General features: G+C 49.8%; 1 protein-coding gene across 2 annotated transcripts in view; it reads left to right on the forward strand.

The window, feature by feature from the left end:
* LOC126543838 (multidrug resistance-associated protein 1-like) overlaps window positions 1-24,389 on the forward strand; it is a 165,951-nt gene that overhangs the window by 85,351 nt on the left and 56,211 nt on the right. Inside the window, exons 2-4 of one of the 2 annotated variants that reach the window (XM_050190963.3) lie at window positions 281-449; window positions 21,922-22,101; window positions 23,606-23,731. In XM_050190963.3, the coding sequence (XP_050046920.2) occupies window positions 420-449; window positions 21,922-22,101; window positions 23,606-23,731 (336 nt within the window). In that variant the 5' untranslated portion in view covers window positions 281-419. Of the gene's footprint in view, window positions 1-256; window positions 450-21,921; window positions 22,102-23,605; window positions 23,732-24,389 lie in introns of those variants that run through there. The other variant, XM_050190964.3, reaches the window with a different exon arrangement.

Here is a 24,389-nt window from a genome sequence, read left to right on the forward strand (position 1 = left end):
ACACACACACACACACACACACACACACACACACACACACACACACACACACACACACACACACACACACGCACACACACACGCACACACACACACACACACACACACACACACACACGCACACACACACACACACGCACACACACACACACACACACGCACACGCACATACACGGAAAACAGACAAGTTAAAGGGGCCGCCGGTAGCGTACTCGTGTGCCTATCTGGTGATAGCTGTTATCCGAGAACCCGAGCCCGATCGCTTTGGTCCTACCGACAGGACCGGCAAAAGCACGGCCGGGGGACCGTCTTCGAAGGAAGGACGACGCGGCGGAGCGGAAATCGAAAAATGTGGCGCCACTTTTGGTGGATCCCGCGACTCTGAGAAGTCCAGAAGGCACCCTTTGCCAGAGTCGGCCATGCAGTCCTTCTGCGGATCTGCATTTTGGGTGAGTGGGAAAACAGATTTACCATTTGTTTCTTTTATTTTAATGCGTATGCGTTGTTTGGTGAGCACCCCGCCCCGTCTTCGCGAAATGTGTAATGCCTTGTATATGCAGAAAAAATATGCGTAATTGGCGAAGTCATTTAATGGCTAGAATAGTGTAAATGTAGGTGATTGCATGGTAGCTTTATAAGCGATAGGTAACAATTTAAACAAATAAATAATAAAAAAGAGCATACTCGTAGATACATAAGGCTCCTTTGAAAATGCATGGGGAAGCTTATAGTAGGGGTGGGCCAACTGGAATTGAGGGGTGGACCAACTTGAAATTCGCGGTTGGGCGAACTTGAAATGTCGGAGGGGCTACCGAAATTTGGGGATGGGCCAACTGATATTTGGGGCTATGCTGAGAGAGAGTAAAACATCTTTATTAATAATATTTGAATGGCGAGAACAGTGTGGGAGGAACCCTCAGTCCCGGGTCCCTAAGATGATTCCGGCGATGTTTCGAGCCCGTTGTATCACAGCTCGGAGGACCTCGGGAGGTCCGTCGCGGAGGGCATCGTCCCACAGCTCCTTGTTGCGTAGGGGGTAAAGGAGAGTTGGCAAGGGAGGAAAGAGGTTTGCAGTGCACTCAATCGTGACGTGGAAGATTGTGGGCGAGCTGCCACAGCCAGAGCAACGACCTGCATAACAGTGTGGGACGTATACTTACACAACACCGGTGAAGTTTTTGCATTCCATTTGTTTCTGGGGTACCCTCCATGGAATGTCGAATGCTGGTGCGTAGTGCAGGAAAGCGGAAGCTAGGTTCGTTGCATTGTTAACCTCCTAACTCGTACGACTGCAGTTAAAAAAAATCATGCAGGAACTCCTCTGGGAGTCGTCTAAGTATCCGTAAGCATCGTGTCACTTGCTCATCTCCACACAGGCTAGTGTCATTCTCAATGTTATGAAACTTGATCAGGGCAGTACTAACGATAGCGCAGTGGCGACGCCAACTGATGCCGATGGCAGCGCAGGGAGCATTGATGACGCAAGCAAACTACTGCAGGTGGAGGCGCCAGATGGCGCGGATGACGTGCTGATCATTATGAGCCGTTATCGCTCTTTAGCGCCTTATCCATCTGCGTCGAACCATTATGAACCGCCACCAAACGTACTTGGGTGGCGGCTTCGCCTGGCACCGTCGCGCGGGCCGCACCTTGAAAGCGATCGGCGATGCCGACAAGGAGTCCCGATTACCCACAGCTTCGCAGGCGGTGCTCTCGCCGCTTATTTAGTGTTGAAGAGAGACTCGCGCGCCCGTATCTCGAAAGCTACCTGCGAAAGTGGCAGAGTGAGGCGTGTGCTGAGAGCTTCGCGAGCGCTGTGTTCTCGCCGCTTCGGTGGCGTTGAAGCGAGAGGCGGCGCCAAGGTGAATTCGCAGCTGCCGCGGGACGGACGGTGGGACGATTTTCTCGTCGTGTAAGCATACGAATGCTCACGCGTTTTTTAAAACGTATATATATTGTGGCGTACGAAAAAAAAAAAAAGGCCCTATTTATGAAACGCCGCGCACCCCACACGCACAAGTTATGCGGACCAAGCGGATACGAAAACGGGATTTTTCGAACGCTTCACTGCTGCCAGTTTAGGCCACGAAATTTCGTTGCACGTGTGCTGCAGGGCGTATTGGTACACCACCTGGGTTCGGCACTGCGCATCGCCCGTGAGGTTACATTCCTTAAAAAAGAAAAAAAAAAAAAAACAGATGGAGCAAGTTGACAAATCCGTAACTCGCAGTTCGGTTGACAGAACCTTTCAGAATATCCAATGTGGACAAATCTGACGTATCAATTTATATATTACGTGAATCTGTTACAATGATTACAAGGGTTTTGCACTGGTCCTAATCACATATTAGTGGCGTGCTAGACGGCCGTGTACAATATATCAATTTTGTCCGCTTTAAATGTATTATTAGATGCAATTTACAGAAATGCAATTTCATTTTCATGACGGAATCACAAATTTTGTAAACTTTGTAGTTTCGTTTGCTGGAATTTTCAATGATTTATTTAATTTTTCAATTGGCGGCCTAAATCAAACATCCGTTTCCAGTAGGCACTGGACTAACTTTTTCTTTTGAATGCAACAAAGTTTATTAAATTTGGTGCCGTGGTTGCCGAGAAAAATGATTTCTCCTTTCCCATGTATTTAGGTGGGAGCCCCCGATCCAAAGATTCTTCTTAAAGCGCCCGTCACCAGGTCTGGCCATTTTGAGCTGAGAAGCGCAGAGCAGGCATTGTGCGATAACGATGGTGTCTGCAAAGTATTACATCGCTACGCGCCGCGGAAAGACCTGAAATTTCAAACCGAATGCCGTTTTCTCTTCTCCTCGCGGCCGCCGCGCTCCAAGCCGGAGGATGACGTAGACGTGCTAGTGGGCATACGTACACGTGTTTGCACTGTGATGTCACTTGTGGTGACACGTGACTGCGAGAATCGTTCAAACCAACATCGGTTATTAGTGTATATATGTTGCTTGAATAGACAAATTAAAGCTTAGAGAAATAATAAAACACACATACCGAACGTCTTCATGTTCTTGTTTTACTTCGCACCGCAGCAAGACAGTTGTACTTCCGTTTCGTCTGCTTGTTCTCACGTCGTGCAGTCGCGCGCTCAGAAACCGAAACTATGTCATTTTCTACCATGTTCCAGCGCGGGATCATGCTCGGGGATCCGTTTCTGCCTGCCTCGGTATTTGTGTAGCACTGACTTTACCGCTAGTCAGGTGCCCTCGTGCATAGCGCGGAAAATCGTGCGCTGTGCGAAACGAGACAATCACTACAGCTCGCGCGCGACGCCGTCAGTGGAAGTGCGCCGCGCCGCGCCGCAAAAATGCAAGGAGATAAAAAATGAAGGCGGGCCCGTGACGTATGCTTCCTGCGATCCTCGAAGTACGGTATGGGAGGGAAGGAATTTCGCTTGCACAGGCTAGACGGGGCGAGTGGAGAGAGTGCCTCGCTTGCCAATGCAGCTCGCCTCCTGAAATCGTTGTTTTGCGGCACTGAAATATTTCTGCGTCGGCTATTATTGAGCCGATCTGAAAAATTTTTGCGGCAGAATGCTCCCCAGAGGACACGTAAGAACTAACAGCTTATAAGCAAAATTTACCAGGGAGCATGGTGAGGGCCCCTTTAAGGGCACATCCTCAACGGTTTTCGTTCGGCGGGGAAAATCGTTGGTGAAGGGCATCAGTGAAGGCCAGGGTGCGACGGCGTGCTCCATAGAGCTACTATGTTGACTCTAGGGGAAAAAAGCTAGCATGAAATGGTTACCGGCAAAGCAGATTGGTTGGAGACGATACTAGTCACAATCTTAAAATGGGTGTAGTGCATGTTTGCAACGGCACAACCCACCACACCTCACTGCACCACGCCATGCTGTGCACTGCTCCATAAAGACGCAATAATTTCCTGTCACAGACAGAACCCCATTGCAAGTCTCGTCTCGGTGAAACAGTCATCCGTGGTGCGCCGAACGCTACTGGCTTCGACGCTCCCAGATGCTACAGGCGCGCTGGATGTGCCGCGGGCCTCACGGACCGCTGGCGTTAAAAAGAGCGCAGGCAACTCTGTCTCAGCGCGAAAAGATGACACTCAAGTGTACACTGCTCTGTATCTAGATAGTCTTTTGAACATCGCTATTGGAAATGACAAATAAAACTTTAGCGTGCTAGAAGTTACACCTTGATTGATATCGTGGACAAACATTTGGAAGAACTCGGAAGTAAGTATATTTGTAAATTCTCTGGGAAGTCCATAGCGTATGTAATGTGGTCGTGACGAGTTGCACGGATGATCTCGTTTTGCTCTTGCAACTTGCCCGGACGTTCTCCTTTGAGAGCCCGGATAACGACTTTGGCTTTTGGCTCAAGGTCCCCGACAACGGGAGCTAAAAGCATGTTATGCTTCAACAAACCCACCGACGATTACGATACTCCCTAAAGCGGAATTTGAGTGCTGCTCTATACGTGTCTTCTTTTCGCGATATATTGGTTGGCGCGGAGAAATCTGTACCGTGCGGCACGTTTCAAATGGAGCGAAGTGTGGCGCGACGGCCTTGCTAATCGGGAGATCCCGAGAGAGAGCGCGTGGCTTACGCATAGGCGCGATTCACAGCAGCCGCCGCAAACAACCTCCGCTCATGCAGCGCTTTGTTTCCATAAAGACGACGCGTGCTACTCTGGCGCCATCTCATAGCCATCGTCGCTAAAGAGCGCCACTACGCTTTCCTTATCACGCTTTCGCCACACCATCCTCCTTCACTCTCCGCCTCATGCTTTCAACGTAGCCTCCCCTTTCTCTTTTCTCCTCGCGCTTTCTTCGCATTTCATCCCCCATGGCTCTCCGCGTTCGCTCTTTCATTCTTCGCTCTGCTCGTTCGTTCGGTTACGCCGAGGACGCCGAGGCACGCTGATGCTTAACGCAGGAACGGGTGCTTAAGGGCTGCGCTCTAAAAAATAAGCTGAGCGATAAAGTGACAACCGCAAAGTCGCTGCCAAGTGAAAAGTTGTCATTTTCGACAGTGCAGCTTTTTCTACATCGGCTACAATTTTATATAACGCTAACGACGCTCAAAATATAATAAAATATAAACATTTGCACGTAGCACATACGTACGAACAATGTTTACAGTTCATTGCATATGCTTTCCAGAAAAAAAAAAAAACGATGGCTGTTTGTAAAACTTGCAGTGCGTTAAAGGGAGCGTTTGCTGGTGCCTTAACTAGATGGCGCCACCATATCCAGTGAGGCTCGGGATCACGTCCGATCGTGTATCTCACCTGGATCGCACCTCCTTGTCTGCGCTTGCTGTTGACTCGTACTGAGAACTCAAGTTTATCCGTACTAGACGTGATAAGCATAGTTTTGTTAAAAAATCCGTTTCGCCTGAAAAGCGAAGCATCGATTACGATAGCAAATTAGTAAACAGCTACACGAAGTAAATATAGTTTCATCGGCTATATAGACTTGTAAACATTCGTTTACTATCTAAATTAACAAGCATGGTGTCACACGCGCACAGGCAAACATGAGGGCATCTTACTCGATGACCGAGGAAGCTCGCTGTCAAAACGTTGGAGTGAGGATGCGCGGCAGCAGCAGTGAGGGAATTGGCCTTCGTGCTACCTCTCGCATGAATGCGAGTTAAACGCCGAAAAAACAAGCGCACGCGAAGCTATGAGCCGTCGCGCACCCAGACTCTGTACTCATCGCAGATCGCTTCAAGATAGGGCCCGCGCGGCCCCGCCATACGCAGCACGGATGGATGGATGTTATGATGGATGGATGTTATGTGCGTCCCCTTTGGAACGGGGTGGTGCGTTGCGCCACCAAGCTCTTGCTATTATACTGCCTAATGTCCTACCCAGGTTAAACAATAAAAAAAATACTATGAACTCCCACAACCAAATTTTCTGATCCCCTATTGCGAACTGCGCTTTTGTACGTCGCCAGAGTAGAACGCCCCCTCCCGCCGCTCCCGTCGGTGCCTTGCGCGTGACGGAACACGGCGTGGTTCCTCCCCGCTTTCCTCCCTTGCTCGTGCGGGATTTTGACCACCCAGTTCTTTAACCTGTAGAAATTTTAGTACCCGGGCACTTTTGCATTTCGCCCTCATCTATAGCCGGCCGCCATGTCTGGGATCAAACCCACGACCTCGAGCTCAGCAGTGCAACAGGCCTGTTAAGCGAGTAACTCTGGTGAAAGCATTAGTGCGTGACCAATATTCTTTACATAAAACCCTCGACGCAGCCTTTCGCTGGCACTTGAAATGTAGAGCCTTCAGGACGTAGAGGAATTCCCCCCCTTTCTCACCGAAGTTTTACATTTACTGTGATAAACAGCTGCACGAAGCCCGGCTGGCCCTTGCTGCGACTAACTCTTCATCGAGGGCAGAAAAACCCAAATAAGTTGTATTCTGTGGTATTACGTTAAATATATCACGATCTGATGATGTGCCATGCCGTAATGGGGAGCTCTGCCAGAATTTTTCCCATCTAGGGTCCTTTAATGAGTATCCAGTGCACGGTACACGCGTTTTTGCATTCCGCCTCCATCGTAATGCGGCCGCCATGGATGAGATCGAGCCTACGATCTTGAGCTCAGCAGCACAGTGCGGCGCCATAGTCTCTAAGCTATAGTGCCGTGAGTGTTCCCAATAATGTATTTGTGCTTTTATTATTGCAATTATGTCAACACTCCAGGCCCACGTCTGCCGTCGGCGTCTCCGCGTTGTTCCACGTAAAGGCTTGAGGGCGGTAACGCCGTCGCCCCGCGCCTGCGTTCTACTCCGGGGGGGGGGCGTTTTACTCCGGCTGCAATTGTGAACGCGGCGGCTCCGCGCGGTCACGCGTCCGTATCTTCAGAGCGATCTTCGTTGGGGGCATAGGGGCTGAATCTAGGTGCGCCGGCGGCTCTTAGCTTTGTGCATGCTGTGTGTTCTCGGCGCTCAGTTTGCGTTGAAGTGATAGACAGCCCGAAGGTCATTTCATTCACTGCTGGTGCCACGCTTGCTTCCTCACGCTACCGTTTCGACAGCGAGTGTCCGCGGTCATCGCGTGTGATGTGTTCATGTTTGCTGTGAGCGCTGACACCATGCTTGTTAATTTAGTTAACAAGCGAATGTTTAGAATCCGATACGGTCGATAAATGTGCTATCCTTAATTTCTTATGGCTCTCTGCTAATTTGCTATCACAATCGGATCTTTCTGGTGAAACGGCATTTTTTTAGCAACGCTTCATGAAGTATAATGTAAGGACAAACTTTCCAACTCCTGAATAATAAGATGGGAATATACTCTTACAATAAGGCTGGAAATGGCTTATTCGTACCCTATTTGAAAATCATTCAGTTTTTTTTTGACTCCCTGGTGGAACTATTTGATTAGCTATCAGAAATTGCTATTCGGTCATCCGCAAATAACAGTAACTGTTCTGTTAAGCCTAAGATTTGCTCTTCTATCACTCATTGCGTGACCATTAGTTTCCAAAGTTTGCTTGCCAGACTCTGAATTTAGGCTATAGTTTAATGGTGGTAGAATGCATCGATTACACCTGTACTCTCGTGTAATTCATTAACTGTGCACAGTCTTATTGAATACTTATTCTGCGTTGTTTCCTCTCAAAGTATTTGATGCGACTGGAAAGTAGGCTGACCAGAGAAGGATTTACGTCTTCTTTCTTTTATTTATTTAAAGTGCGGTCAAAATGATCACGTTTGGACGAAGTATCTCTAACCTCCCGAAGTGATGTTAGCAATACAGACAACTTGTTGCATCGTACGGCGGTATTAATTGCTACAAAGTAACACGAGCTTTGCACAAATTGGAAAAAGAAGAAAGAAATGACACCACAGTGAAAACTGGAGCAACCGCGCCATGAACAGAAACAGCAGGACAAGCAATTAAACTTCAAAGCTGCTGGCCACTTCGTACCTTTATTGTTATATTGTGACGATTTACATCGCTGCACTATGCAACAAGTTGTTTGTACTTCTGCCCACCGTCATGGGGAATGTATGCCGTACTCTCATCTCACATCAAGGTGCCGCCATCTCACGCAAAGAACATGAAGTGCCCTCTCACCACTTTTTCTTCGTGCCATAAAATAAATGGTTCTCGCAATGCTCAGTAACAAAGAATGTCCTATTTAGTCTGTTCAACGATACGGTAAACTGCTCAAGTGTACAGGTAACATGCACTGTGTGTTTTTGTTGTTGTTGCTGGGTTCGAAGATTATTGAGAATTGTGATTACACGCGCTGCTCCGAAAATCGTGGTCAATGCGGCATATCTGGGTCATGCTTTGGTTCACCGTACGTCTGGGATCCAAATGGACTGTTTGCGCACCGCCATTTTTATTCTCACATCGCTAAATTTGGCGGTAACTTTCGCCCGGCATACTTATCGGGCGGCGGCATGTACCTATTCATGAGCTCACACCATTCTAAAGAAAGGAATATTCGGGCGTACGAGGTGAATGTTCGTTCCAGAGCTATGGACTCAACAGACAAGACTACTTAAGTTGCAGTCACCCACATACTTCAGCGATAAGTACGACGGGGTACCGGTTGCGCTAAGGGCCCTGGATATTCTAAGAGTAGCGGAAGGCTCTGATCTCGCCGCCGCGCCACGTGATTGGAAGATAACTTCAGCGCGCCCCCTGGTTTGTGCTATGAGCAGCTGATAGAAGACACTGGCCTCGCGCGCCTAGTTTTGTATTGAAAAACCGGCGCGCAATCTTACATGCGGACGTTCTCTTTGACTTGATGTAACTTTGGCGTAACGGGAGGGTTCATTATGCACACGCTAGACGCTGATGTGACAGTAACCGATTTCACAGTGTCCTGTTTCTCCTCCGTTTCTTCATGCGAAGGGGAAAAGAGTGAGCGGGCTTTAAAAACGTCACGGAATTCCCGGATTGGCCGCCTAATGCCGCACGACCACTTAATGTAACGCGGTTCGTATCGCTCGTGCAAATATATTTTTTTTTCTCATGGCACAATTCCAGAGGTGTTGCCGGCAGTTGTCGCCACTTTGCGACTATCCAGGAGTTTTAGGTTGCGGTGAATTTGAGCGGCACCTTCACTATTTAGGGAGACGGGGCCACATAGTAACGCCCAATACGCTTAGTATGGTGAAATGTTTTTTTTCTCAAAACTACATATTAATTTATTTAACAAAATACTTTTATTACCTGCAGATGCAATGACGCACAACATTCAGTCTCTTGAGTTTTACAGTGAAACCTTAAGCCCGGTACGTCAGCTTGGCATCGCGCACTTAAAGCTATATTTTTTTGTGTCAGTTCTTGAAACATGCAAGGTGGAGCCTTCGAAATACAATGTATTGGGCTTTTATAGGTAAGCGTTTAACTTTACGTGAGGCAAGACGGTCGAAATTCATGACGTCACAATGAGATTTCGCGGGAAATTCAGATAAGTTTCGCCACCCGCCTTTAGTTCTTGCGCCTTTCATGGCTTGCCAAAGTTCCTTCCAGGGTAAAAGCACCCGCGTGACTATTGCTGGGGTGTAAGTTACCGAAACAGCTCAGCCAAATGTTTCTATTTATATTCCTTTATAATATAAGGTTGTCCCAATTATCGAATGCAGTAGGCGCTCGAGCGATTGCCGGCGTCCTTGACGAGTTTCAAATGGATTATTTGAGTTGGAATTCGCCTGCAAACCTAATTTCTTTCACTAAATTTTATTGTCGTAACCATATTGACACGTGTACTTATCTTTATCGGGCGACCACGTTTGGCCGCCTAACAAATGTTATCGTGCAGCGCAGGACGCGCCTGCATGTAAAAGAAGTTTCTGGAAAGTTTTCGATGCTTCTATCCGCTGTCTGTTGTCGCCGAACTTTGTGTTATCTGATTTTATCGCGTGACGCGAATAGTGTAGAACTTTGTGGAAGACACGCGGTTCCTATCGGTTAATCTGGCACATTCGACGGCTGATCTATAAAAGCCGACGCGCTTTACCCGCTGAGCAGATTTTACGACGATCGCCGACTGTGTTCGCCGCTCTCGTTGTGCTTTAAGTGTAGCCTGTTTTGTGGGCACAGGTTCGCCCAATAAAAGCTAGTTTTTGCCTTTCACAGTTTTGCTACTGTGTTCTTTGACGTCACGACCACGTGACATCTGGTGGAGGTGCTTTGCGTTCATGTACCGGACGCCCCCACAAAGCCGTGACCCAAGCCCTCACTCGGAAGACACCAACGTCGCCAAGAACCAGCGAGGTAGCCGCAGGCTGCAAGGACTGCCCCCGGAGCACGGACTTTTGCCTGAGACGACTAGGAAGATGGCCACCACGTCCACCCCAATGGCAGCCCCAGCGTCACCCGTCGTGCTGCAGCAGCCCAGGGAGCCTCCGACGTTCCGCGGTTCAACTTTCGAGGACCCGGAAAGCTGGCTTGAGACGTACGAGAGAGTCGCTACCTTTAACAACTGGAACAGCGACGACAAACTGCGATATGTCTTCTTCGCTTTGGAAGACGCGGCCAGGACGTGGTTCGAGAACCGAGAAGCCACCTTAACGACCTGGGAACTTTTCCGAAGCGGCTTCCTGCAGACGTTCGCAAGCGTCGTACGCCGAGAACGAGCCCAAGCGCTATTAGAAACCCGGGTGCAGCAACCTAATGAGACGACCGCGATCTACACGGAAGAAATGAGCCGTCTCTTCCGCCACGCCGACCCTGAAATGCCCGAGGAGAAGAAAGTCCGCCTGCTGATGCGTGGCGTGAAGGAGGAACTTTTTGCCGGAATGGTACGAAGCCCACCGAAGACCGTCGACGAGTTTCTTCGCGAGGCCACCAGCATCGAGAAGACACTCGAGATCCGAAACCGGCAATTCGACCGCCGCACAAACTCGACGAACTACGCTGGAGTTCAATCACTGGCCACCGACGACCTGCGCGAGGCTATCCGAGCGGTCGTGCGGGAGGAGCTACAAAAGCTGTTCCCCCCATCACAGCCTCAAGTGGCTTCGATTGCCGACGCCGTGCGAGAGGAGCTCCAACAACAACTTGGAGTAGCCCCTGTATCGCCCCAGCCCGAGCCGCAAGCGATGACCTACGCCGCCGTCGCACGCCGTCAAGGTCCCCCTCCGCGACCGCGCCAGGGCCCTGTCACGCCGCAGTTCCGTCGTCCGCCGCCGCCAGCGCCAGCACGACCACCCGTCGCCCAGCGCACCTACGCGAGGAAGACGGACATTTGGCGCGCTCCTGACCACCGCCCGCTCTGCTACCACTGCGGAGAAGCGGGTCACGTCTACCGACGATGTCCATACCGGGAGATGGGACTGCGAGGTTTCGCCGTGAACGCTCCGCGCCCGCAGCAAGGTGAACGCCCCCGCGATATCGCCGATTACCTCGCCGCTACTCAGTGGAGCTCTCGACGACCGTCGCGTTCGCCATCACCAGGCCGCTACCTGTCGCCGCGGCGCCGACCATACACTGGCCCAGCCCGGGGCCGCTCTGCGAGCCCATACCCGGAAAACTAAAAGCAGCAACCGATGGAGGTGCGGTTGCTGTTCGTCGAACTGACGAAGATCCTCCGCCGCCGACGAAGACGACGAAGAGACCATCTCGACGACATAATAACGACACGCCGCCGTCCCGACGAAGTCGGGAAGCCAAGACTGCACCGACGAAAGACGACTTGACGACCCACCGTTCCAGCTTTAGTTCAACACGACGCAGCCGTGATCCGACGCCAAGACGTAACTGCAACGCCAGACAAAGAACCACCGACCTCGACGTGCTTCTCGACGGCCACGCAGTTACCGCCTTAGTGGACACAGGGGCCGATTACTCCGTAATGAGTGGACACATCGCCGCCCATTTGAAGAAAGTTAAAACTGCATGGGAAGGCCCTCAAATTCGAACCGCTGGAGGACACCTCATTACGCCGACTGGAGTCTGCACGGCAAGAATTACCGTTCATGACCGGACTTACCCTGCCACCTTCGTTATCCTCCAACAGTGTTCACGAGACGTCATTCTCGGCATGGACTTCCTGAACCAACACGGCGCAATCATCGACCTGAAGTCGAAGTCAATAACGCTGTCGGAAGATCAAGCGATACCGCCGGAGAGCCCTCGTAGTCACCACGCCTTGAGGGTGCTCGAAGATCAAGTGAGCATCCCGCCTCGCTCCAGCATTGTCATTTCAGTCGGCACCGAAACACCCGCTGACGTAGAAGGCGTCATCGAAGGCGACCAACGTCTACTGCTCGACCGTGAAATTTGCGTCGCAAGAGGGATCGCTCGACTGCACGGAGGAAACACGAAGGTGTTGCTGACAAACTTCAGCCAGGAGTTCAAGCACATCAACAAGGGCACGACGATCGCATACATCGAGGAAATTCAGGAAACCAGCGATGCTTTTGTCCTCTCCGATTCTGTCGCATCTACCCCGACGACCGTAGTTCCCGAGCCAGACTTCGACATAAATCCAAGTCTCCCCGTGATTAAGAAGCAACAGCTCAGAAGTCTGCTTCGACGATACAAAGACTGCTTTTCGACGTCATCGAGGATTCGACAAACCCCAGTCGCAAAGCATCGCATAATAACCGAAGAGTGCGCTCGACCACTCCGCCAGAGCCCTTACAGAGTTTCGACGCGAGAACGCGAAGCTATAAGACACCAAGTCGACGAAATGCTGCGCGACGACATCATCCAGCCGTCGAAAAGCCCGTGGGCCTCTCCAGTAGTTTTAGTTAAGAAAAAGGACGGAACCCTACGTTTCTGCGTCGATTATCGTCGATTGAACAAAATCACGAAGAAAGACGTATACCCCCTCCCACGGATAGACGACGCATTGGATCGGCTCTGCAATGCTAAATACTTCTCATCGATGGACCTCAAGTCTGGCTACTGGCAAATAGAAGTCGACGAAAGAGATCGTGAAAAGACCGCCTTCATCACGCCAGACGGCCTCTACGAGTTCAAGGTTATGCCATTCGGACTGTGCTCGGCGCCTGCAACGTTCCAGCGCGTCATGGACACGGTATTAGCAGGATTAAAGTGGCAGACCTGTCTCGTTTACTTGGATGACGTCGTCGTCTTCGCCGGAAATTTCGACGATCACCTCAAGCGGCTTGCGACAGTACTAGAAGCCATCAAGTCGTCAGGGCTTACTCTGAAGCCGGAAAAATGCCGCTTCGCTTACGATGAGCTTCTTTTCCTAGGCCACGTAATCAGCAAATCTGGTGTCCGTCCAGACCCGCAAAAGACAGCTGCAATCGCACAGTTCCCGCAACCCATCGACAAGAAAGCAGTGCGTAGATTCCTTGGCATGTGTGCCTACTACAGGCGCTTTGTCAAGGACTTTTCACGCATCGCCGAGCCGTTGACACGTCTAACTAAATGTGATGTTGAGTTCAAGTGGGAAACGCCGCAGGCCGACGCATTTGAAGAACTCAAACGACGCATGCAGTCGCCGCCGGTACTTGCGCACTTCGACGAGTACGCCGATACAGAAATCCATACTGACGCCAGTAGCCTAGGCCTCGGTGCCGTTCTAGTCCAGAGGAGAAACGGAGTCGAACAGGTGATAGCTTACGCTAGCCGGTCGCTGTCAAAAGCGGAAGGCAACTATTCTACGACCGAAAAGGAATGCCTCGCCATCGTTTGGGCTACAGCTAAATTTCGCCCTTATCTTTATGGCAGGCCATTCAAAGTCGTCAGTGACCATCATGCGTTGTGTTGGCTAGCGAATATAAAGGATCCTTCAGGACGACTGGCGCGGTGGAGCCTCAGACTACAAGAATACGACATCACTGTAACCTACAAGTCCGGACGAAAACACACCGATGCCGACTGCCTATCACGCGCCCCCATTGACCCGCCGCCGCAAGACGACGAGAATGACGACGCCTTCCTTGGCATAATAAGCGCGGAAGACTTCGCTGCACAGCAACAGGCAGACGTGGAGCTAAAAGGCCTCGTCGAATATTTGGAAGGGCACACCGACGTTGTCCCCAGGGCATTTAAGCGCGGATTATCTTCCTTTACGCTTCAAAACAATCTACTCGTGAAGAAGAACTTTTCACCAGTCCGCGCCAACTACCTTCTTGTTGTCCCGTCAGGACTTCGTCCAGAAGTATTGCACGCCCTACATGACGATCCGACCTCTGGACATCTAGGATTTTCCCGGACACTATCGAGGATACAAGAAAAGTATTATTGGCCGCACCTGACCGCCGACGTCGCCCGTTATGTCAGAACATGCCGAGACTGTCAGCGACGCAAGACACCGCCCACAAGGCCAGCCGGATTACTACAGCCAATCGAGCCTCCTTGCCGACCATTCCAGCAGATCGGGATGGACTTGCTGGGACCCTTTCCGACGTCAACAACCGGAAATAAGTGGATCGTCGTGGCAACGGACTACCTCACCCGCTTCGCTGAAACTAAAGCACTGCCGAAAGGTAGCGCAGCCGAAGTGGCGAAATTCTTTGTCGAAAACATCCTGCTGCGACATGGCGCCCCAGAAGTCCTCATCACCGACAGAGGAACGGCCTTTACAGCGGAGCTCACTCAAGCCATTCTGAACTACAGTCAGACAAGGCACAGGAGGACAACGGCCTACCATCCGCAGACGAATGGTCTTACGGAGCGGCTGAATAAGACCCTCGCCGACATGCTAGCGATGTACGTCGACGTCGAACACAAGACGTGGGATGCCGTCCTGCCGTACGTAACATTCGCTTACAACACGGCGGTGCAAGAAACAACACAGATCACGCCGTTCAAGTTGGTTTACGGCAGGAACCCGACGACGACGCTCGACGCCATGTTGCCGCACGTCACTGACGAAGAGAATCTTGACGTCGCTACCTATCTCCAGCGCGCCGAAGAAGCCCGACAACTCGCCCGCCTACGGATCAAAAACCAGCAGCGTACCGACAGCCGACACTACAACCTCCGACGACGCTTCGTCGAGTACCAGCCCGGCGACCGTGTTTGGGTATGGACCCCGATACGCCGACGAGGACTGAGTGAGAAACTACTGCGACGCTATTTCGGACCCTACAAGGTCATCCGACGTATTGGCGCACTAGACTATGAGGTCGTGCCAGACGGCATTTCGCATTCACAGCGGCGCCGCGCACGACCTGAAGTGGTCCACGTGGTGCGTCTTAAACCGTTTTACGGACGCTAACGAACTTCCCTTATTTTGTTGTTTTCTTTGCTACGAGTGCTTATTTATTACTTTCGTTTGTTTGCAGCATCGGGTCGATGCTTTTTAAGAGGGGGGTAATGACACGTGTACTTATCTTTATCGGGCGACCACGTTTGGCCGCCTAACAAATGTTATCGTGCAGCGCAGGACGCGCCTGCATGTAAAAGAAGTTTCTGGAAAGTTTTCGATGCTTCTATCCGCTGTCTGTTGTCGCCGAACTTTGTGTTATCTGATTTTATCGCGTGACGCGAATAGTGTAGAACTTTGTGGAAGACACGCGGTTCCTATCGGTTAATCTGGCACATTCGACGGCTGATCTATAAAAGCCGACGCGCTTTACCCGCTGAGCAGATTTTACGACGATCGCCGACTGTGTTCGCCGCTCTCGTTGTGCTTTAAGTGTAGCCTGTTTTGTGGGCACAGGTTCGCCCAATAAAAGCTAGTTTTTGCCTTTCACAGTTTTGCTACTGTGTTCTTTGACGTCACGACCACGTGACAATATCATATCTCAAATTTCAATAGACCATTTTTGTACGGTAGACTATTGAGAGAACATGTGCCTGTACTGTTTACGCATTTCTATACTTGCCATTTGTATGCCGAACGCTGATTTCTGCGCAACCAAAGACGGAATAATCATTGAAGAGAGAGAGAAAAGATTTATTACGGTTAGCCCAGATGCCTTGGTAAGCTCTGCTAACGCGGTCACAATAGATGATGTGGGGGAAGTTAGCCACTCCTCAAGTGTATGGGGACGCTTAGGTAGCACAGATTGAAGTATGTCTTTTAGGAAGCATAGATCAAAGTGCGTGTTTACTTACTGCCCAGGCGATCAACGGAGAAACTTGACAATCAGAAGTACGCGCTTGGCTTTACCCCTTGTTGGCACTGATCACTCTATTGATCTCACCGATCATCTGGGAACATAGTTGCGACCAAGTGCGTTCGTTTTCGATTGCAGGCTTCTTATCACAAAGGCGCCCGATGTTCGCTAGCCAGGCTCTAGGGCACTTCATCGTCAATGGGCAGGACGGTTTGCCGACAGTCAACGCCGGCGCCTGTGCGCTGATTGTGGGATAATGATTGGGAAATCATCGAATGGTCACTTCAGAGCACTCTGAGGCAGCGCCACGTGGGCCATGTAACGCAGGAACGATGCTTTATTGAGAAGCTAGGCCAGGGCCTGACATACGCGATGAATTAAATTATGGGGTTTTACGTGCCAAAACCACTTTCTGATTATGAGGCACGCCGTAGTGGAAGACTCCGGAAATTTCGACCACCTGGGGTTTTTTTAACGTGCACCTAAATATAAGCACGCGGGTGTTTTCGCATTTCGCCCCCGTCGAAATGCGGCCGCCGTGATATGCAATGAATCTGCGGGTGTCACGGTTGGAGGCCACTTATCCTCAAAGCATTATAAATTACGTGAATATTTGGGAACGGTGTCAAAAAAGCTGGGAACGTGAGCGCAGATTGACAACAGATACTTGTTTCAAGGACGAGAACTTGCAGAATGATTGGTTTTTCTTTAGAGACACAGGACAAATCCACAGAACTTTTATTTACTTCGTACGAGTGGTTCATCATTGACAGGCCACCTGCGTTAATGAGAGGTCCAGTTTCACGATTGACTGGGCCTTCCTCTTACGAACGTCTAGCGTGAGGCCTAAGATAAGCTGTAGTGCCGGAAGGGAGGCGTGAAGGGGGGGGAAGCAAATTCGGTCTATAACCATCATTAGCCTAGTGGCCATGGTGTCGCACTGCTGAGATCGATGTCGCGAGTTTGATTCCGTTTAGAAGGGGGTGAAATGTAGGAACGCTTGTGTAGTGCCCTTAGATTCAGGTGCACGTAAAAGAACGCAATGTAATTAAGATATCCCCCCCCTCCCCCCCGTGGCGTGACTCACAATCACATTGCAGTTTCGGCATGTAAAAGCGCAGAACTTAATATGTGAGAATGATCGAGACTGCTTCAACATCACCTTTGTGCGCACATTACGCGGCAAAGCGCGACAAAGAGCAGTGTGAGGTTAGCTAGTTTAGCTTCGTATATTTACAGTACAGTACAGTACCTGCTGCAGTGGCGGAGTTGGAACCAAGCGATAGTGACGTCATATACCTTTATCAGGTATAGCGTGCTTCGTACGAGTTTCGAGAAATAGGTCCTCAAAATTCGACCCCAAGGGCATGTATTTCACAATTGAGATTCATGAGCAATGCCTGAGAAAGTTTCAGACCCAGAGGTTAGTACTAGTGGAATGCACTGCATGTATATTATTGTTTTCAAGGATACCTGTAGGATTTCGTTCCCGATTAGGGAGCACGCATAGTTAGGGTGACAAGCCACTTTATGTTTCGTCTGGAAATTTGATTCTGATAATGTAATCACTGGTGATTCCGATACTTCCTAATGAGAAATTTGAGCCCATCACTGTACGTGTTTCTATTTCGCGATATATTGAGGCAAGAAATTTGAGAGAGACATGAAGCAGAGTCGGTAATCGTCAAAAATCTGACCTGCGGGTCAAGCGCCCCGGCTTTTATACATGGCTCGTCGAGGGTTCCAGTGTAGTCGCTGGTGCCGCTTGGCTTTCAGAAAGCACTACACAATTCGCGTCGCGGATACAATCAAATGAGAAAACAAACACAAACCATTACAATCGAAACAAGCTCGAACGAGACCAAACCAAGGAAACCAAACATGCGCGAGCGAGAGTTGCCGCGAGCAGACGATATTACGAAACCAGAGGTCCGGCTCAGACCAAATACGAGTACGCATCGAGCGGTCGGGCGTGCCCGCATGAAACCAGTTTCCCGTGCGCACTTCACCGAAGGGGTCGCCTCTCATTGGTCTCCTCAGTTCGCAGCTCGCGCCTTTCATCTCTGTTATGCTCGTTCGCTCGGTTACGTCGCCGACACTCGCCGCAGAAACGTGCCATAAAAAGCTGCGCTCTAAAGCAATAAGGTGCTGCATCATTTTTTTTTCGTAATCATCATTTTTAATGCAAGCGCACTACTTGGCTCATCGGGCGTTTTGTCGGTGCCCGGCGGTGGTGATACACTTAATGTACCACCACCGCTGAGGAACGCTAAAATATAAGTGTAGTATGTATGAGATCGATGTAGAGTACAGAAAAAGGTCATAATGTATGGAAGGTGGTTATGTAGACATATCCCAGGTAAAATACACTAAGACATTTGAGAAAAAAAAAATGTGGAACGCGCTTGCCCGTAGACGGAATAGAGCCCAGGCCACTCCGAGGAAGCTTTGCAGTGAGAGCCAGAGCTTTCACCTCTACTCCACGCAAGCAGGTGTTATCGGCAAAACCAACGAGCGCCTAGTTCACGCGGTGCGCCTAGTGGTTCCTGACGTCACAGGAGAGGGGAGCTCTGCGCACCTGCGGCGCGGCGCGTCTAGCGGTTCGTCAGGTCACGGGAGAGGGCTCGCCACTTGCATATAAAAAGTAGTTTCGCTAATTCGTCTTTTTTGAGGACGTTAGCTGTTAGCAGGCGTGAATTTATTTGGCCCCACCACTCAGCGGTTTCTATCTTCATTTGCGCCGCCCGATAAGCTCCCGTCATTGTTTACTGGTTGCCTATGAGGACGCCGTGGCACCGTGGCTGGTCTGTCAAAGGGGCTGATCGGAACACCTCGGGAATAGGTACCAGCCGCGACATTGTTGCCACACAGAAATCTACCGGAAGTGACGCAGAACCCGGACTCGACTTGACCAGAACCGACATTGCTTGCGCACTGCTTTACAAACACGTTTGCCGCGTGTGGGTGCACTTCCGCGGACACTGTCGCGCATATTAAAGGCGAGTGACAGCATGAACGGGAACATGTCACTGACTGTGCTGCGCGTACGATTCCGGGATTGACATCATGTTTACCTTATTATGTAGCTGCACAGCACGCTCTTAGCGGTTCCTGTCGTCTGCTACGGGGGAGAAGGTGCTCTTGGAACTGGCGCTCTAACCAAGCCACCTGAAGACTGCTAATTGAAACCTGGCTGTGTTTTTAGTCTTATGGCGTTGAGGCAATTGCCGACATCTACTGTCCGTTTTGAGCAGATTGAGATCGAGGGATATCTTGTTGCTGTCGGGCTTTGACCGAGTAGCAGAAACAGTGCACGTTTCACACAGAGCCAGTGGCGTAGCCAGAAATTTCGTTCTGGGGGGCTCACTTTGCAGCTCGGCCTCCTGCTTATGGAATTAGTCGAGGGATTAAGATATATATATATATATATATATATATATATATATATATATGTGTGTGTGTGTGTGTGTGTGTGTGTGTGTGTGTGTATGTGTGTTTGTGTGTGCGTGTTTCTGTGTGTGTGTGTGTGTCTGTCGTTCAACAACCTTGTTTACATTTTCGTACATATGCAACGACCAGGGGAAAATTTCAATGACGCTTTCCTTTGTTAGAATGTATTGCGCAGGAGCAGCTGTCACCGGTTGTGTATTGCGAGTAATTGCTCCGAAATTATAGTCGCAACAGAGAGCACATATAAAAAGCAGGAGTTCTGCAACATGTACGAGGGCGAGTCAAATGAAAGTGAGCCAATGCGAATATATGACAAACGGGGTACTTTATTTAAAAGTAGTCACCATGAGTATTTAGACACTTGTCCTACTAACGAGTCGTGTAATTCCCGTCTCATAAAACTCCTTGGGTTGCTGCCTCAAAAATCCGTAAATGACTGCACGTCATCTTCCGACACGAATCTGGTTCCCTTGAGCAGTTTCTTCAAATTTTACCGAATGTGGAAGACGCAAGGCAACAGGTCTGGGCTGCATGAGGGATGTTGCAGCGTTTCCCACTTGAACATTGCCAGTTTTGTATTAACCACATCAGCGACGTGGGAACGGGTAATGTCGTGAAGCAAGATGTTCCCAATGCTCAATTTTCCACGTCGTTTGTTCTTAATTGCGACACGCAGCCGATCCGACCATTCACAATATCTGAAACGATTTAGTCTCTCTAGCTTTAGAAAATTCGATCAACGTGGCCCCTAGCGATCTAAAAAGAAGTCATCACTTTTCCGGCATGAATGACGGCCTTTGTTTTCCTTGGGAGTGGTGAATTCAAATGTTTCAACTGTAAGCTTTGCCGTAGTGTTTCAGGCTAGTAGTAGCCTGAAACATGTATCGCGTGCGACGGAAGGCGGCGCGCTTCCTCCCCGCCTTTCTCCGTCGGCTCACCCCTTCCCCCCCATGCTTTCACTCGCACATAGAGCATGCGGCGCGCGGTCACAATGTTATCGCCCTTGGCCTTTACTTATACGGAACATGAGGGCAACGGCAGGAATACGCCTCTAGTCTTCATATAGCTGCTATCGCAATAATATAATAGTATCCGGCAACTGAAGCGTTCCGTGGCCCATTACTTTCCGCGCAAGAAGTAACAAAATCGAACTTTCACCATTCGAAAATTCGCTGCGCCGCAACAATGTCTTCTTTTTTTCTTTTGTGGGGCCGGGGGCGGCGAAATAGAATAGCGCAAAGGACAGCATGTTGGGCTACAATCGAATGCCTACTTTGGGCACCTAGTGTGGCTACCGAAGGAATATCGAAGAAAACGTGTGACGCTTGGTCCACAGGAAACCATACGCATACTGTTCGGCATCCTACACCGGCGAGACAAAATTTTCCGGAGAGGTTGCGCTCAAGCGAACGCGTTGCAATCCATCGAGTCCCCGCAGTGCTGGCGGCGAGCGACTATGCATTGTTTCTTTTTCTCGTGTGCTAGCCAGAAAGCGTCCAAAACTCTGCCAGGCGAAAATGCAGTCGGCCAGAGAAAAACAAACGCGCATCCAAGTGCGCCGCGCGGTTATCGATGCAGCACGAGAAAAGCACATGCGCTCTGGCTGGATCGGCAGCCCGCGGGTTGCGAGAGAAAAAGAAAAAAATAGAAAGGAAATGACAAAGAGGCTCAATATATCCTCGCGAATAAAAGTCTAGGTAGAAAAATAAATAAGAACTAAGTTACAATGGTGGCTTTAGTGTCTTGACATGGATGCTTTGGCGCAGGTGAAAAAAAAAAATGTTTATATTCTTTTCTGTGACCTGACGGCACAAATGAACCACCACAACGCTTTGTCTCATCAGACCTCGCTGTGTGCTTTGTCAACTTGTCTGATAGTATGTTGATTCGGTTTGTCTTGTTGTATGGCCCGATGTACGACTTTAGAAAAGTCGATGCACCTTTGGCGTCAAATGTTTACAACAGCATTAAAACCAAAAAGTTCCGGAATTGAAAATCTAAAGCACGACTTTGAAAATGTCAATGGACCTTTCGCATCAAAATGGTATGAGAACTTTATACCCACAACGTTTCGAAATTGAAATCCAAGCGCTCCGTAGATTCCGCGGCCTCCGCGAGATGCCGAGACGAGCCCGCTCGCCTTCAAAACGCCCTTGAAATATTGTGCTCGGTGGGGCTCCTTGCGTTACGATATGTGACTCCCAATGCATGGGCGTTGCCGCGAAATCCAGCCCGATTTAGCAATGTTCACGCTAAAATGTCTTTTCGAGCGTGAATTAAGGACATTCTAGACAAAATCAGCATGATTTCTGGCGCCGGGAGTTGTTTTGGTCGGCGGCGCATGACAGCACGAAAAAATTTCGGAGGGGGGGGGCTGAAGCACCATAAGCCCCCCCCCCCCCCCCCTGGCTACGCCCCTGCACAGAGCGTCTTAGTAGTAATGCGGCGTGCTTTAATTACAGGACCCCGAGCTCTCGTGGAACCGCGAAACGAACCCCGATTTGACGACATGCTTCCAAGAGACAGTTATGCTGTGGGCGCCATGCGGTCTACTGTGGTTATGGGCTCCGTTCGAGTTCCTCTCCATGGCGAACAGCAAGCGCAAGAGGCGACCCTGGACTCTACTAACTATTACCAAACTGGTAAGCCCGTCGATAGGACAGATCTTGCCGCACTTATCGCAAAAAAACTAACTTAATATTTGATGTCAGACTATCAAGGTTCTATCATGTTTTTTTTCATCTTGGTTTCACTGTGCCAAATTATCACGGTGAATCTTTCACTTCTCACTTCCTCTCCTATAAATCTGGTTTATGATAAAATTTACATTCAGCTCAGTAGCTCTACATTCATTTTATAACGACATGTTACGGTTACTGGCGGACAGATTTGGTAAAATAGAGCCGCATGCTTCGAACTTTCAATTGTATTTATTAAGGTCTTTTTGTTAACTAACGTCGAGCTCAGGACGAAAGATGAAACGCTCTGTATTCCTTGGTGAATGAACTAATTGAGTAACACTCAGAATATAGAAGGGAAAGCTGCGTAATTGCAGTAATGTTGGTTTTCTTTGGGAAAGCCACGTTCCCGGCGGGCATTCACGTTGGACCACATTTGAAATACTCAAAGCGCCACAATTGGGGCACTATAGACGCTACTCAAAGCGACACTATTGCCGACGCGCTTTATCCACAAACCGCAAAAGGACGTTCGCCAGGTTCGGATGCTTCGAATAAACGACGGCACTGCGTACTCTAGGGGTGACGATCCGGTCTGCAAAGTATTACACCGACACATGCCGCGAGAACAGCTGAAAATTTGAATGAAAGCCGGGCCGCTTTTCTTCTCGGAAGAGCAGCTCCGAGAAGAATGCACCGTCACACGCGCGTACCAGCTGCATTGATCAGTCAGCCAATATCAACTACGCGAGCGTAAGGAAAGGAGGCTGGGCTGGTGACGTACACGTAGCGGTGGCCAATCGGCTTCGGAGAAGCCCAGGTAGGCGAGAAGGGTCGCCTCATCGGCCCGACGCCTCGTAACACTTGATTCGCTTCTGCTAACACACACACACAAAAAAAGAAAAAAAAACATACACCCGATGTTCAATAATCGCATATGAACGTACGGGGGCCCCACATACAAAATTTCTTCCCGTATAACATGTGCACACCTAATATGATGTATGGGAACGTACGGATATTTATATGAGACCCCTATATGTTCACAAGTGATTATTGAACCTTGGTCATATGGGTTTTTTGATAGGGTAAGCTCCCACTAAGCGCATTTGAAAAGTAGCGCTAAAGGGCTTCCTGAAACGGCCAGTTGCAACGGCGCCCTGTGGCCAACAGAAATTTCCGAAACGAGTCTTACTGAGAGGCCCTTTAACAACAAAAGCTGTTTTCCCAGCTGGCTTTGAGCTGCGCATAAGGTTTTACAACACTTGCAAGGTAATCATAGTGACAAGTCTTGCAGCAACGGGACACATGAACTGGTCGTTACGAAAGGACAAAGGGTGACTACTCGCTGCCTAAAGCTGGCGTACTGAAGTTTTGTTTTCGGACGCTGCTTTATTGCTGTTTCCCAACGAATCTGAACTGATTGAAAGCATGACCGCTTGACGCTCTGGCTTTTTTCCCCACGCAGTTCTTCTTGCTGCTGCTGGTGGCCACTGCCCTCGCCGAGCTCCTCAACCGCTTCTCCAGGCACAGCCGGGGTGCCTCGCTTTATCCAGTCGATTACGTGGCGCCATCACTGCGACTCGTCACCTTCGTAAGTAGGCGCGTGATCGCCCTCACACGTGGAATGCCAGCTCGCGATCGAAGAATGTCGTGAGCGCGGGCGGTGTGCAAAAATTTTCTAGGCAAACGTGAAGGTTTCTTTTTTCCCCATCTTGCCTACTTTCTGCCGAAAGGCGTTGCAAAAGTTTTTCAACGTGGTAAATAAACTTGCCCAGTCGATGTGCACAAAAGCGTCATAAAACAACTGGGTATGACGTTACTCCTGCACATGGAGCTAGGAGCCCACCATTTCGCCCGAAAGGCCACCTGCTGTTCTCGCGAATTTGTCAAAACCGCCGCCACATATTTATTGACTCGGATGCAGAGAGAGCGAGAGAGAGCGAGTCAACCAGACGGTTAAGTATACAGATCACGTCGGTACAAAGAAGCACGGCCGGTGATTGGTGGAGCTCAGGGGGCATCACTCCATGCAGACGCGGCGGCAGAACTTTGATGCAGCTGGAGCAAGTTGAAGGGTGCCAAGATATTGAAGCCTCATCATTCGGTTTCTAATAAAGAAAGTCTTTGATGTAAGACGCATTGAAAAGGTGCTGCTAAAGAAGTATCGAGGGGATCCTTATTAAGCGGGGACACTGGATAATGAAAATTTCGAACCCAATAGAAATGCTCAAAAAATGCGGGTTTTGGTT

The sequence above is a fragment of the Dermacentor andersoni genome, chromosome 10 (assembly GCF_023375885.2).
Source record: "Dermacentor andersoni chromosome 10, qqDerAnde1_hic_scaffold, whole genome shotgun sequence".
In the NCBI taxonomy this organism is placed as follows: domain Eukaryota; kingdom Metazoa; phylum Arthropoda; class Arachnida; order Ixodida; family Ixodidae; genus Dermacentor; species Dermacentor andersoni.